Source organism: Talpa europaea, assembly GCF_964194135.1.
Source record: "Talpa europaea genome assembly, chromosome: 7".
Taxonomy (NCBI): Eukaryota; Metazoa; Chordata; class Mammalia; order Eulipotyphla; family Talpidae; genus Talpa; species Talpa europaea.
This window is the reverse complement of record NC_140074.1, coordinates 92936633-92951767: the sequence shown is the minus strand read 5'-3', so window position 1 is coordinate 92951767 and position 15135 is coordinate 92936633. Positions and strand designations below refer to the sequence as shown.

The 15135-nt window shown below is 42.4% G+C and overlaps 1 protein-coding gene across 1 annotated transcript in view; it reads left to right on the top strand.

Moving 5' to 3' along the window:
- Window positions 1–12110: 12110 nt before the first annotated feature.
- Window positions 12111–15135, top strand: part of PIK3R6 (phosphoinositide-3-kinase regulatory subunit 6) — a gene marked incomplete at both ends in the record, with an annotated part of 38498 nt that continues 35473 nt past the window's right edge. Inside the window, 3 exons of the mRNA XM_084237917.1 lie at window positions 12111–12189; window positions 13535–13618; window positions 14199–14290. Of these exons, the coding sequence (XP_084094043.1) occupies window positions 12111–12189; window positions 13535–13618; window positions 14199–14290 (255 nt within the window). The remainder of the gene's footprint in view (window positions 12190–13534; window positions 13619–14198; window positions 14291–15135) is intronic.

Below are 15135 nucleotides of genomic sequence, written 5' to 3'. Positions count from 1 at the left end.
CTTACCACCACCCCATCTTCCTTGCAATCAAGATAACAGAGCGTTTGTTCTGTAGAGTTGTTCTGGGTCTGGAAGTTTTATCCTGGAATTAGTGTGTATCAGCAAGTCCTGTGTTACCTATAAAATGGTGATTGGATATGGAGGCATATTTGTATTTAGAATATACAAAGCATGCACAAAAAATGTAATGGTAAAACCAAGTTCCTGGAACCTTGGGGTGGGCAGGGGTTTGGGAGGGCAGGGGCACAGACCCCCTATGCAGTCAAAATCTGCCTACTTATCGCTGGTCCTTCATATCTGCAGGTTCCACATTTCTGAATTCACTCAACCAATATGTGCAGTTGGTGGATTAAAAAAAAAGTCTGCGTATAGTGGATCCTGCAGTTCAAACTCCTGTTGTTCAAAGGTGAACTGTATATTGAAATGTCAGTCACCTTCCCACCCCAGTTCCTCAGGGTATCCCCAGGGACAGCATGTGTCTTTCGTGTACGTGTACGTGATCTGGTTTTATAAAACCAGGAGAAGGCCTTCCCTGGTGGCGCAGGCAGTTGCGCTCAGCGCTGTGAAGCTGTCCACAGCCTCTGCAGCGCCGGTTCCATCCCGGCCACCGGCGTGCGTCCCACATGGCGCAGCAGACCTCTGCCGACTCGCCTGCTGCTCCCCTCAGCAGTGTATTTCAGTCAGTCTGCCTGTTCTGTTCCCAGCTCTGTCTCTGGTGAATCCTCTCACCCTCCCACACATCTGGCCTATACCCCGCTTCTGGTATAAATAAAAACCTTTAAAAAAAAAAACCGGGAGAACTTTATAAAATAATCTTGTGTTTTGGAAGATACAAACAGTATTCTTTTTTTTTTTTTTTTGTAAAGTCTGGTATTGTATATTAACCTCATATCCTATGACCTCGCTAAATTCCTTATTGTTTTAGGAGAATTTTTGTAGATTCTTTGGGGTTTTCTAAGTAGATTTATCACCTGAAAATTGGGTCATATTATTTTCAAATTTTATTTGAAATTTCATTTCCTTTCATATATATATACCTCTTTCCCTATCTTTTTTTCTTTTGTTCCTTTTTATATTGGTTAGAACTTGTAACATTATGTTAAATAGGAATGTTGAGGATAGATATACTTGTCTTTTCCTAGTCTTTTAGGAGATACTCTTTTATCAATGGGGTTTTTGGTTGCTGCCCTTTATCTGATTATTAAAGTTCCCTTTTATTCCTAATTTGTTCTACGTTGTTATCATGAATGAGTATTGAAATTTGTCAAAAATTTTTACTGTAATAATTGTTAGGATCACATATGTGTGGTTTTTCGTTTTTAGTCTCTGTGTGATAGCTCACACTGACTGACTTTCAAAGATGGAAGCAGCCTTAACTCCTGGAATAGGCCCCAGGAGGTGATTGTGTGTTATTCTTCTTATATAATGTTTGACGTGATTTGCTATATTTTGTTGAGAAGTTTTCCATATGTGTTCAAAAGGGATATCATTTTTTTTTCTTCCCTTGTACCATCTTTGTATAGTTTCTTTATCGGGCTAATGCTAGGCACATACAAAGCTGGAGAGTGTTCCCTCTTTGATTTTCTGAGCTCATGGATTATTGTTTAATATCCAAGTGTTTGGGGATTTTCTAGTTATCATTGTGTTTGCTGATTTCAAGTATAATCTTATTATGTACAGATAATCTACTTAGTATGATTTCAATATTGTAAATTTGCTAAGGCTTATTTTATGCCCCATGGAATGTTTGATCTTGGTAAATGTTTCATGTACATGTGAAAAGAAGTTATAGCGCACTTCATGCTATACGTAGTAATCTATAAATGTTAGTAAACTCACTTGCTTGGTAGTATTCAGTTTTTCTCTATTCTTGCTGGCTTTTCATTTGCTAGTTCTAGCAATTCCTGAGGGAGCTATTAAATATCTCTAACTATAATTGTGGAATTGTTTGCTTAGTTTTTCCTTCGTGTATTTTTGAAGCCCTGCTATTAGGTGCTTACAAGTTTAAGATTGTTATAGCTTCTTCATGCATGGACCCTTTAATCATTAGGAAATGTTGTTCTTTATTCCTGGTAATTTTACTTGCTCTGAAATCTATTTTGTCTCATTTTAATATAGTCAAGTCAGTTTTTTTTTTGGTTAGTGTTTCCGTAATAATTTTTCTTTTGTTTTTAGCATATCTATATTGCTATATTTGAAATGAATTTATGGTGGACAGCATAGTTGGTTCCGTTTTTTTAATTTAAAATTAAAAAGTTTAAAGAAAATGTCTGTTTTTTAAATGTCTGGGGTTTTTTGTTGTTGTTGTTTTCCAAAGATTTATTTACTTATTTATTTATACAAGCACTGGGCACAGTCAGAAGCGTGGGAGGGCAAGAGAATTCACCAGAGCCAGAGCCGGAAACAGAACAGGCAGGAGGACCAAAGTACACTGCTGAGGGGAGCAGTGGGTGCAGCAGGAGAGGTCTGCGTGCCATGCAGGACCCTTGCCCAGCGGCCGGTGATCAAACCGGTGCTACAGAGACTGCGGGCAGCCTCGCAGCCCAGTGCTCAACCGCTGTGTCACCAGGGAGACCCTAAATGTCTGTTTTTTAATGGTGTGTTCAGACCATTTATATCTAATGTAATTAATTTGCTTTTATTTAGATTTACCATTTTATTATTAATTTTCTGTTTGCTATTTTTGGTTTTTTTGATACAGAAAAAAAAAAAGCAATAGGATTCTTCCCATGTCTTACGGTCCATAGTTCTTATAGCCAGATAGAAGAATTCTCCTTCCTCCAAATTTTAGGCACTGGCATGGCCACCATCACTGTTGCTGTTGTAACTATTGAAGGACTGCCTGGGGGCTATCACAGGAGAAAATGGAAAAGAAAAGGGGAATTGCCCCAACTTTGTAAATCTTAGGGAGCCTTTTACTTTTTTGTTCCTCAGATAAGATAAAAAGGCTTTTCCTCTAGCTATTTCTGCCTGCCCTTGGTGTGTACTTCTGTGTTTTAGGTTGCCTTTGTGTTTGGGCCAAGGTACAACATAGGTGGGAAAAGCAGAAAACTCATTGCCAAATTTTCTTACTTCAGGTACTTGTTTCCTTCTCCATTCTATCTGCTACCATTTACTTTCTAGAATTCTCAGATAGCTAGTCCATACATATTATCTAGAGTAGTTAGCTGTATTCAGGAGGAGAACTATAGTGGAGTGGACTTATTCTGTTTTAGCCAGAACTAGAACCTCCAGTGTCACATTTTCATGTTCAGTTTTCCTGACCTTTTTAATGCATATATGCAAATTTAGAAACATGCTTTACAAAATTAATGTATTAGAAATGTTAGCTGTTTTATTACCTAATGTTTAAAATGCACAATTCTGACAATTATTTTTAATTCAGTAAATATAGATAGACATAATTATTTTTAATTCAGTAGATGTAGATACTTTTTAAAAAAAAAAAAAGATTTATTTATTTATTTATACAAGCATTGGGTACAGTCAGAAGCATGGGAGGGTGAGAGAATTCACCAGAGCCAGACCGGAGAAGAGAACAGGTAGACTGACGAAGCACACTGCTGAGGGGAGCAGCGGGCAGCAGGAGAGGTCTGTGCGCCATGTGGGACCCTCACCCGGTGGCCAGGGATCGAACTGACACAGCAGAGGCTGCAGGCAGCTTCGCAACCCAGCACTCAACCACTGCGCCACCGGGAAGGCCCTAGATAGACATTTTTATGACTGCATACTACTCTACTACCCAGATTACTCAGATTCACTTGATACTCTATAGTTGGGTCTTTAAGGTTCTCCTGTTTTTTCTCCATTATAGACAGCTTTTATGGTTATTGTTGCACATACTCTTTATTTATCTGTGCAATTATTTCCTTACAATAAATTCCTGTAACTGGATTTGCTTGGGCAAAAATTACTCACTTTTAAAAATTTTATACCAATTGCTCAGGTGCCTTCCCGAAAAGCTATACCAATTTCCATTCTCACCAAATGAGTAAGATAGAGAAATTTTTTTCAAATCCTCACCTACCTTGAATGTTATTTTATTTTTTCTAACTTTTGCCCATCGTTTCACAGAGAGATACTCATTTCTATGATCATCAAAGGCTAAAATTATTCATAGTGCTTTCTTTTGATTTGTTGAATTCAATGAATTGATAATAATTTTAAAATATTACATCTATACTTATGGTGATCCTGGTCTATTTTTTTTATTACCTATTTACCATTTTAACCATTTGTAGTATAAAATTCACTGACTCACTTGTATTTACTTGATCCACCTGCCCAGATATGAGAACTCACTTGCTTGAACCCCAAGACTTGCAGGCTGCTGAACTAGACACTGAAAATAATAACAAAAATGTGCCTTACCCATAAGATTAATATTAATATTAAAGAGCACATTGTGCTGTTGGATCATCAGGGCTATTCATATTCAAAATTGGGTATTCATTTCCAAAATTTTCTTCATCACTCCAAACAGAAATTCTGTATCCATTAAACAATAGCTCCCATTCTTTCTACCCCCCACAGCTCCTGGTAACCTCCATTATACTTTCTGTCTCTATGAATTTGCCTATTTTAGATAAGTGGAATCATATAGTATGTGTTCTTTTGTGTCTTTCTACTTGTTGGGGGAACAGTATGTTCTGAATGAACTCCACCCACTAACCTTTTAAGGACTCCACCTCCACCCTCATGCCACAGAGATCCCAGGTGCCGGAGGACTACAACTCCCATGACTCTTCACTTCTTGAAGCAGGGATTGCTGGGAACGAAGTGTGGAGTTATGCAGCCATGCTTGGTATAAAGCTGAACATAAGTATATGGGCCTGCAGGGGTCTTGGTTTTGCCTGCCTTCAGCATGCGTCCAGGGTCCCAGCTCAGATAGTATTACTGGTAGGACTGTTGACCAATTAATCCCTTTCTCTGTGCTCCCCTTCTCCTCATTTCCCTTGTAAACAAACCTTTTACTAACCTTTCTCTGTGTGCTTATCCTTTGGTCTTGTCCTGAGTTTTAGTAAGCACTTGAGTGAGGACTCACACCCAAGCCATCCCATTTCCCTTTGGGGTTGCCCAGTAACATTATTTCTCTTAACCTGATGTTTCCAAAGTTCATCTATGTTATAGCATGTATCAGAATTTTTTTCCTTTTTTGAGCCTCCCTGGTAACTTAGGGCTTAGGTCTCAGTGTTGTCACCACTACAGCCTGGGTTCGAGCCCCAGCCACGGAGCTACCCACATGGCACAGCAGACCTCTTCTGACTCGCCCTCTGCTCCCCTCAGCAGTGTATTTCAGTAGATCTGCCTGTTCTGCTACCCACTCCGTCTTTAGTGAATCCTCTCACACCCTGCACCTCTGGCCTACACCCCAGTTCTCCTATGCAAAAATAAATAAAAATTAAAAAAAAAAATCTCTTTCCTATTTCAGACTGAATAATTTTCCTTTTTCTGTGTATGACACATTTTCTTATCCACTTTATCAGCTGATAAACATCTGAATTATTTCTATCATTTGGCTATTTAGAATAATGCTGCTATGAACATTGCTATGCAAGTATCTCTTACAGAATCTATGTTCAATTCTTTTATATATTTACCTAGAAGTGGAATTTCTGGGTCTATGGTAATAATGTTTAACTTTTTTTTTTCCAAAGATTTATTTATACAAGCAATGGGCACAGTCAGAAGCACGGGAGGGTGAGAGAACTCACCAGAGCCAGAGTTGAGAAATCACCATATTGTTTTTGACAGGAGTGGCACCATTTATAATTCCAGCCAGCAATGGATCAGCGCTCTAATTTTGCCACACGCTCACCAACGCTTGTTGTTTTTCTATTTAAAATAGCCATCCCAATAGGTGTGAAGTTATCTTCAAGTTTTTTTTTAAGCTATCTTTACTAGATTTTGGTATCAAGAGACTCTTTCCTTCTTTTTTGCACTTTGGAATATTTCAAATAACATAGACATTTTCTTTCCTCTGAGGGTTGAAAGAACTTATCAGAGGAACTGTCTGAGCCAGATTATTTTCTCTATTTCCTCACTGATTAATAATATAAGAAACTTCTCTAACTTTTCTGGAGCCTTTTGGGTAGTTTTTGTTTTCCTAAAAAATTACGTATGATTTTTGTATTATACATATGTACGTATGTATATATGACATGAAGGGTTCGGATTTTCTTTTTCACTACAAATATATATATGTGATATTTGTCATTTCTAATATTGTCTCATTGCTCTCTCTCTCTCTCTCTCTCTCTCTCTCTCTCTCTCTCTGTCTCTCTCTTAGCTTTCTTAGGTATGAATTTTTTTCTCCAAAGAACAAGCTCTTGGAATTTTTCAGAGTTCCTCTGCTTTTCAGTTGTTGTCAGGTTTGTTGCTCTAGGGAGCAGACTTTGGGAGTGCCTCCCTCAGGGGTCTCAGTCACTATGGGAGTGCCCCCTCACAGGGCAGCCGGGGGTCATGATGAGAGCATAAGCTTTGGTGCCATTGGTCTGAGTTCAACTGGTCATTCCTTTATTTCCCAGCTATATGACCTTGACTTAACCTCTCTGTGCTTTTGTTCCTCCATCTGCAGAATGGGGACAATACAGTGCCTGCTTCATAAGGTCAATATTAATATTAAAGAGTTGATCTCTGTGAGCTCTTAGCAGAGTAGCTGGCACATAGCAAAACCATATAAATATTTCTTTTTTTTTTTTACATTTCACCCTTTTATTATTTTTAAGATTTTATGCTCCTTACTCAATTTTTATTATCTTTTCTAATTGAGATAGCATTGGTTTACAAAACTGTATGTGATATAGAGGAATAGGTTCACAATTCTGTTTTTTTAATGCATAATCTTATTTTATTTTTAAACAATATTTGCTTCCCTCCACCCCCTCAGATTGAGTCCCCATAGAATTACCTTCTCCAAGGCACCGTGCACCATCACCCCGTGCACCATCACCACAGTCCCTTGTGCTCCTCCCTTCCTCCCTCTGATGCCTCTCCCTCCTCCTCCCTGCAGGATGTCTCTGATTTATAATTGTCTGTTTTTGCTTTGTTGCATTTTGTACTGTTATTATAATTTTTTACACTGATGTCTTATTTGGTTCCCCTTTATTCCTGTTATAAGTGAAACCATCCGATATTTTTCTTTTTCCTTCTGGCTTATTTTACTGAGCATAATTCCTTCTAGCTCTATCCACATTGCTGCAAATATTTCTTAAATAAATCTAAACTTCCCTCCAGCATGCTAAAAGCCTGGGTCCCCTTGGAGCCTCTCCATTCCCCATATACACTGTATACCCCTTCCCACTACTTACACTAGCTGCCTCTTCTTTTGCAGTACTACCTCTGTACAGAAAAACAACCACATAACTTTCCATTCTGCCGCCTGAGACAACCACTTCCTCCTCACATGCTGCAGGCCCCGATGGAGAGCTCAGGTCAGTATGATCAGGGGAGGGGGTCTGGGCACTTGAGAAGAATGTTCCCAGAGCTGGCGCGACCGCCGCCATCAGCCAGGCTGTGAGACTCCAATTCCAATGTGAGAATAATGACAGTAATAACTAAGAATTACTACCGAACATGAGTACTTACTGAACAAAAATGTACATAGTGCTAATAATATATTAAGCAGTGATAAAAGCACTTGATAATTATTAACTCACTTAGTCTTCATAATGATTGCATAAGATAGGTATTGTTATAACTCATTTTATAGATGGGGGAAGTATTGTCCCCAAGGTGGGGACAAGAAGGGTGGATATGGGGCCTCCCTGGTGGCACAGGGGTTAAGTCTCAGTGCTATCAAGCTAATACCAGCACTGAGGCTTGAGTTTGATCCTCAGGCAGGGAGATGACCCACATGGCACAGCAGACCTCTCCTGACTCACCCACTGCTCCCCTCAGTGTATTTCAGTAGATCCACTTGTTCTGCTCACCAATCTGTCACTGGTGAATCCTCTTACCCCCTGCACTTCTGGCCTAAACCCCAGTTTTTGTATGGATAAATAAATAAAAATAAATCTTTAAAAATAAAAGAAGTGTAGTCCCCATGGTCACATAGATATTGGATTGTTGAATTAGGACTGAAACTCAGTAATGTAGTGTCCAGGCTCATTTAATGACTTCATTATGGATTGCCTCATGCAAATGTCAGAAGGAATCTATAAAAACAGGGTGATCAGCATTATTAAACTCATTTTACTGGAAGAGATACTGAGGTTTATAGAGGTTAGGTTATACTGCAAAGACTCATAGCTAATAAGTGGCAGAGCCAAGATTGGAATTCAGGTTTACTTGATCCAAAATCCAGATTCTTCACCCTATGACCCCTTCATCCAGATATGTATTATCTAGTGGTCACCTGACATGTCAGAGACCACTTCTGAGGCCACCTGCAATGCCCTGGGAGATCCCCGTCCTGGGGAAGGGGAATGAATACCCAAAGGCAGGGAGACCTATCAGGTTATTATTCCCAAACGTGCATTCCTTCCACTCACCCTTAGAGAGCCTCGCCCGGTCAGAAGCACTGGCTGAGTAGGGCAGCCCAGTGAATCCCAGTGTTGTACTATCCAGGTTGTCTTTAATCAACTGGGGTTTGGACTGGGAGAACAGGTCTGGCCCAGCGCTGTAAAATCTTCTAAATATCTCAATATCGACTTACTTTGCACTTATTTTAATTATAACAATAAATGCACTCTGTTTTAGGAGTACTGATATAGTTTCTTTGGATACAGGCAATAGAAACCCATGTAGGTCATTTAATTTATAAATAATAAGGTGGCCAAGCATGGAAGGAGAAGCTGGTACCAGGCACCAGACTGTCCTCTGTGAACTATGAGCATTTTGTCATTGATTCCTTCTTTAACTAATAGAACACTTATCTGGAACTCCAAGCTTATCACCTGAGACAATAATTCCCATTCTAGCTCTATACTAGATTTTCCTGGGGGACTATTAAAAATTTGATCCCTCCCACCCCCAGCTCTGACTTTACTGGTTTGAGTTCGGCTGCACATTGGTAATTTTTAAAGCTTTCCAAGTGAGTCTAATGTGCAGCTGGGAACTAGGAGAAAGGCAAAACCTCTTAAGAGGGACATGGGGAAAGATCACCTCTCTAATATGGAAGGACAATGGAGAGCTGGAATTGCTGGGTCCTAGGCCAGCTTAGAATGGCCTGAAATTGAGGAACAGACCTTGAACTATGAGGATCCTATCATGGTCAGGACCCCATAGTGCTTTTTTCTCTCTACCTTCCTCCAGATTGTCTCCCTAGCTGTAATAATACCTAGCTTGAAGATGGAGAGCCTTTACTCAGGAGATGTTACCAGGAGCATTTACTTCTGCATTCAAGCCCCAGGCACACATAGATGGACATAGACTCATAGTCTCACCTGGATATTCCTCTTCTCGCATCCAGGCAGGTAAATGGTCACCTGTAAGAATGCAGTTTAGAGGAGGAGCATTTGACAAAGACAAAGTTCTGCTCCAACAGCTCTATGGCCATGCAAACATCTCTTCCCTCTGAGTCTCATCACCCCATCTATAAAATGGAAAGGGAGCCCCTGAGGTCCTTTTAGGTCTGATCTTCTGTGGTTGGAGAGGCAATATAAGACCAGGGTGAGGCTCTCATCCTAGAATCTATAAAATAGGGAGAACAGTATTTATCCTACCAAACTCATGGGGCTCTTGTCAGAATCAAATGAGAGAATGTATTAGAGAATAGTTGTGTACCTGTGAATAAGTCAGGGAATTGCTAGCTGCTATAACAAATGACCTCAACATTAGTGGATTCATAAAACAAATGCTTATTTATCACTACATCAAAGAGTCCAATCTAGGCCCCAAAGGGTCTTTAGAATTTGAGACTTCTCTCTTTGGCACCATCTTTTTTAACATGTGCCTTCCAAGGTTCCTTCCAAGGAAGTGGAAGAGAGAGCTTGGAGGATACTGCAGGAGATTTCATAAGTAGGCTTGAGTGGCATAAATCACTTCCACCACGTACCAATGGCCACTGCTCTGTCACATGGCTACTATCTAATCACGGGGAAGTGTGGGAAATGTAGTCTTCTTATCCACTTAGAACAAAAATGAAATTAATTCAATGAACACATGACATTATCTTGCCACACCTATATAAGACTGTGTATCTTTCAAGTGTTATTTAAATGTTAGGAATTAATAGCAATATTGATACCCCACTTTTCTGAATGGAAGATGGAACAGAGGATAATAATAATATCATTCATTTTTGGCTATTCCTTCAAGAATAATGTTAGACATGCATATTATATATAAATAACCCTGGGACATATATTTGCACATGAAATATTTGTCTTTTGCTTAATCAAGTCAAATCCAACCTGAAGCTTTCATTTTCCAAGGTCATTGTGAATTCATTGTCACAGCAGTGCCTCTACCTCCTCCTTGAAGTCTTGTGAGAAGCCCAGGGCTTACAAAGTCTGATGATGGGAAAAGGTTGAGTTCTTCAGTCCACTGTGGCTACAGCTTCCAGAATAGTTCAGACAGGCTTGCATGGTCCATAAGGAGAGAGGGTCCTCTTTTGGGGACCTTCTTGTGCTGACGTGAAGGTGGGCCAGATGATCACAGCAGTGGCACACAGAGTTGAGTGTTTAACCACCTTCAGCTGAGACCTTTGCCACTACTGTTAAGCTATATCCCAGCCAGCCCTAGTCTGCCTCATTCTCTGGGTCCCCATAACCCCTGTACCTTTGAAGTCTTGGGGAATCTAGCCTCTCTTGCTGCTCTCCTCTTTAAATAGAAGCAGCAACCTTCCTCCGTGTCCTTTGTGGACAATGCAGGCTTGACTGTCTCAGTCAGATAGCCAAGGATCTGAAATTCAAATGACCAGGTAGAGGATGTAAGTGAATGAAACTTGGAGCTTGGGAACTGTAAGATCTGGAGAAGATGTGGCCCTGTTGTATGTCATATGTGAGAAGGATGCATGCCCAGTGTCAACAGATTTTCGAGATATGCCAGAAACCCAAACTTTTATGCAAAGTCTCCTGATTTGTAAATGTTGGCAGCTAATTCATTTTTTTTCAAGACTCTCTACAAGTCCAAACAAAACACGTCTGCAAGCCAGATGTGGACCCAAGCCTGAGAGTTTGTTCCGGCTGCCCAGACTTTCGAAAACAAAGTTTATTTGGGGTTGTCTCCCAGGGCTACTGGCAACTTCTCTGTTTTTCTCTGAAACATAAAAACTTTGCTCCCTCTGCAAAGCAGGGGAAACTAGGGTTCAGAAGACAAAAGCTTGGCTGCCCTTCCAGAGATAGGGAGGAAATCACAGCAATCACAGGTTTAAGTCTGTGTGCAGTCTATGGTTCAGGGGGTGGGGGAGGAGCAATGAAGGGGGGCAGAGAGAGAGAGGAGAGAGAAGAAAGAAAACATTTGAATCTTCATGCAAAGTGGAGATGGTAGATGGAAGGACAGCTCGTAACATGGTTTTCTCCAGCTTGGGAGGATGCTGTACAGCTCAGCGTAGTGGCAAGATGGGCTGTAATAGGCTGCCCACTACCTGCCTGCTTTCATCTTGGAGTTGACTGAAAATCAGTCCTTGACATGGTCCTGGGGGACAAGTGGGAAGCAAGGGGAATGTGAGGATTTCAGATATACCAGGTGACCCCACACACGTGGCCCACCCCTAAATCATGGAGTGTCCAGCCTGTGAGTGCCAAGGCCTAAACAAATTCTGACTCCCGAACCATATTCTAACTGACTAAAATTTGTAATCGCTAGCCTGCCTACTTCTAAAGGAATCAGAAGCCATTAAGACACATGTTTAGTAGAACATAAAGCAAACATGCCTAAGGGAAGTCTGTGCCACTCGAAATGAGCCCATTTTTTGAGGTTGGCCTCAACTTAGCTGTAATTTCCTGACAACTATGACAAAAGGGGAACCCCTGGGCCATGTGGTTTGTCTTATCTTACTCCAGAGAATGTGCATTTGCCTATAAAGAGACTCTTGGTTGGAGCTGATCATAAAGAGCAATTTGTTGTTCAGGGTGGGTCTCCCATACTACTGGTGTTAGTCCAGTGCTTCCTGGAAGAAGATACCAAGGCAGGGTTATACCCCCAAGAATTTATGGGGATAGAAAATGGAGAAGAAGCTGTCAGACCCTGATGGAAATCTGACTCCATATAAGGCGAAAAGGAAGAAGGATTGGGTGGAAATACGTTAGACTGATGGGTGTTGGAGAAAGGCTCAGCGGGGCAGTTGGGAAATCCTTGAGCCAAAGTCAGCCTTTCAGGAAGGCCTGTGAAATCTCACTGGAAGAGTCTTTTGATACTCCCCACTGCTTTCTGTATGGGCTGGGAAGCATGGCCTGGGCACAAAGCCCCCCCCCCCCCCCTCATTCCTTTGGTCAAGCAAATGCCTTATGGTGAGAGATGAGTGAGGCACATTTCTGGACTACACATTTTCCAGATGTCAGTTATTCCTGTACTACCTCACACCATTGTGATGTCAACTTGTCACACAGTTGAATTAAAATATACTGACACTTTTTTTTTAAAGATTTATTTATTTATTTATACAAGCACTGGTATAGTCAGAAGCGCAGGAGGGTGAGAGAATTCACCAGAGCCATAGCGGGGAATAGAACAGGCAGATTGACAAAACACACTTCTGAGGGGAGCAGAGAGCGTGGCAGGAGAGGTCTGTTGCACCATGTGGGACCCTCGCTGGTGGCCGGGGGTTGAACGGGCGCTGCAGAGGCTGCGGGCACCTTCGCAGCCCAGTGCTCAACCGCTGCACCACCAGGGGAGGCCCTACTCTGACACTTTTTAAAATGGTTGGGAAGACTTTACTCAAGACTATTCCAACAAGGGAGAAAGACGGGGCTCAACTCTGAATTAGCCAAAGAGAGCTGGAGATTCAGAACCAATGAACAGAGTGAAGGGTTAGTGGGTAGAGGTGGGGGGCTCTTGCTAAAGTAATCTAACAGGATTCTTGCTAGAGGTATGTCAAGGACTTAGAAATCAAAGGTAGGGGGTTGAGGAACTCGATCAGATATCAAGGATGGGGGTTTCTCTATAAATGACAGCGGGATTATTGTCGAAAGTGGGCTAGGCAGAGCAAAGACAAGCCAGGGGCCAAGGTCAGGACCTAATGGAGAAGGGAACTCACAGGAGTGTTAGTGACGTTTGGTCATGGAGAGAATTATTTGTTTATTTGACTTTAAATTTTAGTTTCACGTAAAGGTTGGAGAACTAGTTATTTTTTTCTCATACACATGAAAGTAAGTGCATGATGATTCAAATTTTAGTATAGGTTGTGTACCATCTAAAATTGTCTTGTACATCACTGGAGATACACAGTGGTACTTAGGAAATGCTGGTTTTACAAAGAGCACAGAAATGCTGATTGAAGGGCTATGTCTGGTCCTAGCCCTATGCTGGCCACCAGCTCTAGGCTGATTTATTCCTAGAGGGGATAAAGACATTCTCAGGGAGAGAGGAGGTAAGACCAATGGGGGCTGAGCTCGAAGCACCTGACCTCAAAGCACCCCACCCCACCCAGATGTGGAACTGGACCTCCAGCGGAGCGTGCAGGCTGTGCTCCGGGAGCTCAGCACCCAGGCCCCTGCCCTGCAGAGCAATCAAGGTAAGAGCCAGCAGGCAGGTGTCTGTCTGCTCCCCCACCTTGAACCCCTCCAACTCTGCTCCCATGATCCAGGAAAGTGCCCCAGCCTGAAGCTCATAGAGTGAGGGTCTTCCCACAAGCCCCCTTTCTGCAGGAAATGCCTAGAGCCTAGAGAACCAAGAAGAGTTCTCTGTACCCACCTCCCCTGTGACTGTAGCAGTGCATATTGGGGATCTGCCGCCCCCTCTCTTAACCACCTTCCCCAATTCTCCTTGAGAACAAAATTCCCCTTAGCACTCCAGGCCCACATGACTTCCAAAACTGCAACCATTGTTGCGCCATAAGCCACACGCGCATGCCTGTCCCCACCAGTTTCCCACCTCCCCCCTTTCTGCCCTGTAATTCGCTGTCCACAAAGGGTGACTTGTCAGAACTCCCACGTGGAAGAAGCTTACCCTTGTGCTCCTGGAGCCAAGCACTTGCCTGAAGGGTCAAAGCCATGGTCCCCAGGGGCTCCAGGGCTCAGGGACCTGCTCGGAGGGTCTTTCTAAGGACCCGCACCTCACCTGGTTGCTCTGGGCTCCCCTTTTTCCTGGCCCAGGTATGTGGAGATGGTCCCTGCACAAGAAGGTGGAGCGAGATCCTCATAAGAGCCCGGCACTGGTCCGAATTCTACTCAGAGAACTTGAGAAGGTGGGTTTGAGGGCTTGGGTGGGAGTGGAGCAGGACAGGATGAGCAGAAGAGGCAGTCAATCTGACTGGGGTCTCAGTCCCATCAGCACTGTGTCCCCACAAACTTTGGTCTTTGATAGACCACCTGCAAGATAATGGCAGCATTTCTCTCCCTGCTGTGCCTTTTTATAAGCATCATTGTATTTTCACTGACTCCCATTGTTTTTTGTTTTGTTTTGTTTTGTTTTTAATTTTTTTAATTAATTTATTTGTTTGTTTGTTTTGTTTATACAAGCACTGGGTACAGTCAGAAGCGCGGGAGGGTGAGAGAATTCACCAGAGCCAGAGCGGGGAGCAGAGCAGGCAGAAGGACCGAAGTACACTGCTGAGGGGAGCAGTGGGCGGCAGGAGAGGTCTGCGCGCCATGTGGGACCCTCCTCCGGTGGCCTGGGAGCAGCTGGGGATCGAACCAGCGCTGCAGAGGCCGCGGGCAGCTTCGCAACCCAGCGCTCAACTGCTGCGCCACTGGGGAGGCCCTGATTCCCATTGTTTTACTTGAATTAACTCGAAAGGAAACTCTATGACAGGTCCATAAATGGAAAACTCACATCACTTGTCAGAAACAAAAAGCACTTAGAAATATAAATGTATAACAATTAAAAAATTCCAAAATGATCATTATACCACCTAAAATTATCCTCCAACCAGCCAGTGCTCTAGGATGTGTAGGGTGACTGTGTAGGGTGACTGCATTCAAGGGGTCCTCCAAGCTGGGGACTTTTACTTGCCATTTTGCTGACAACTCCTGCCCTGAGTGATGCTGCCCCTCAAAGCTCCCCCATACCTTCACAGCTGTGCCCCCACAC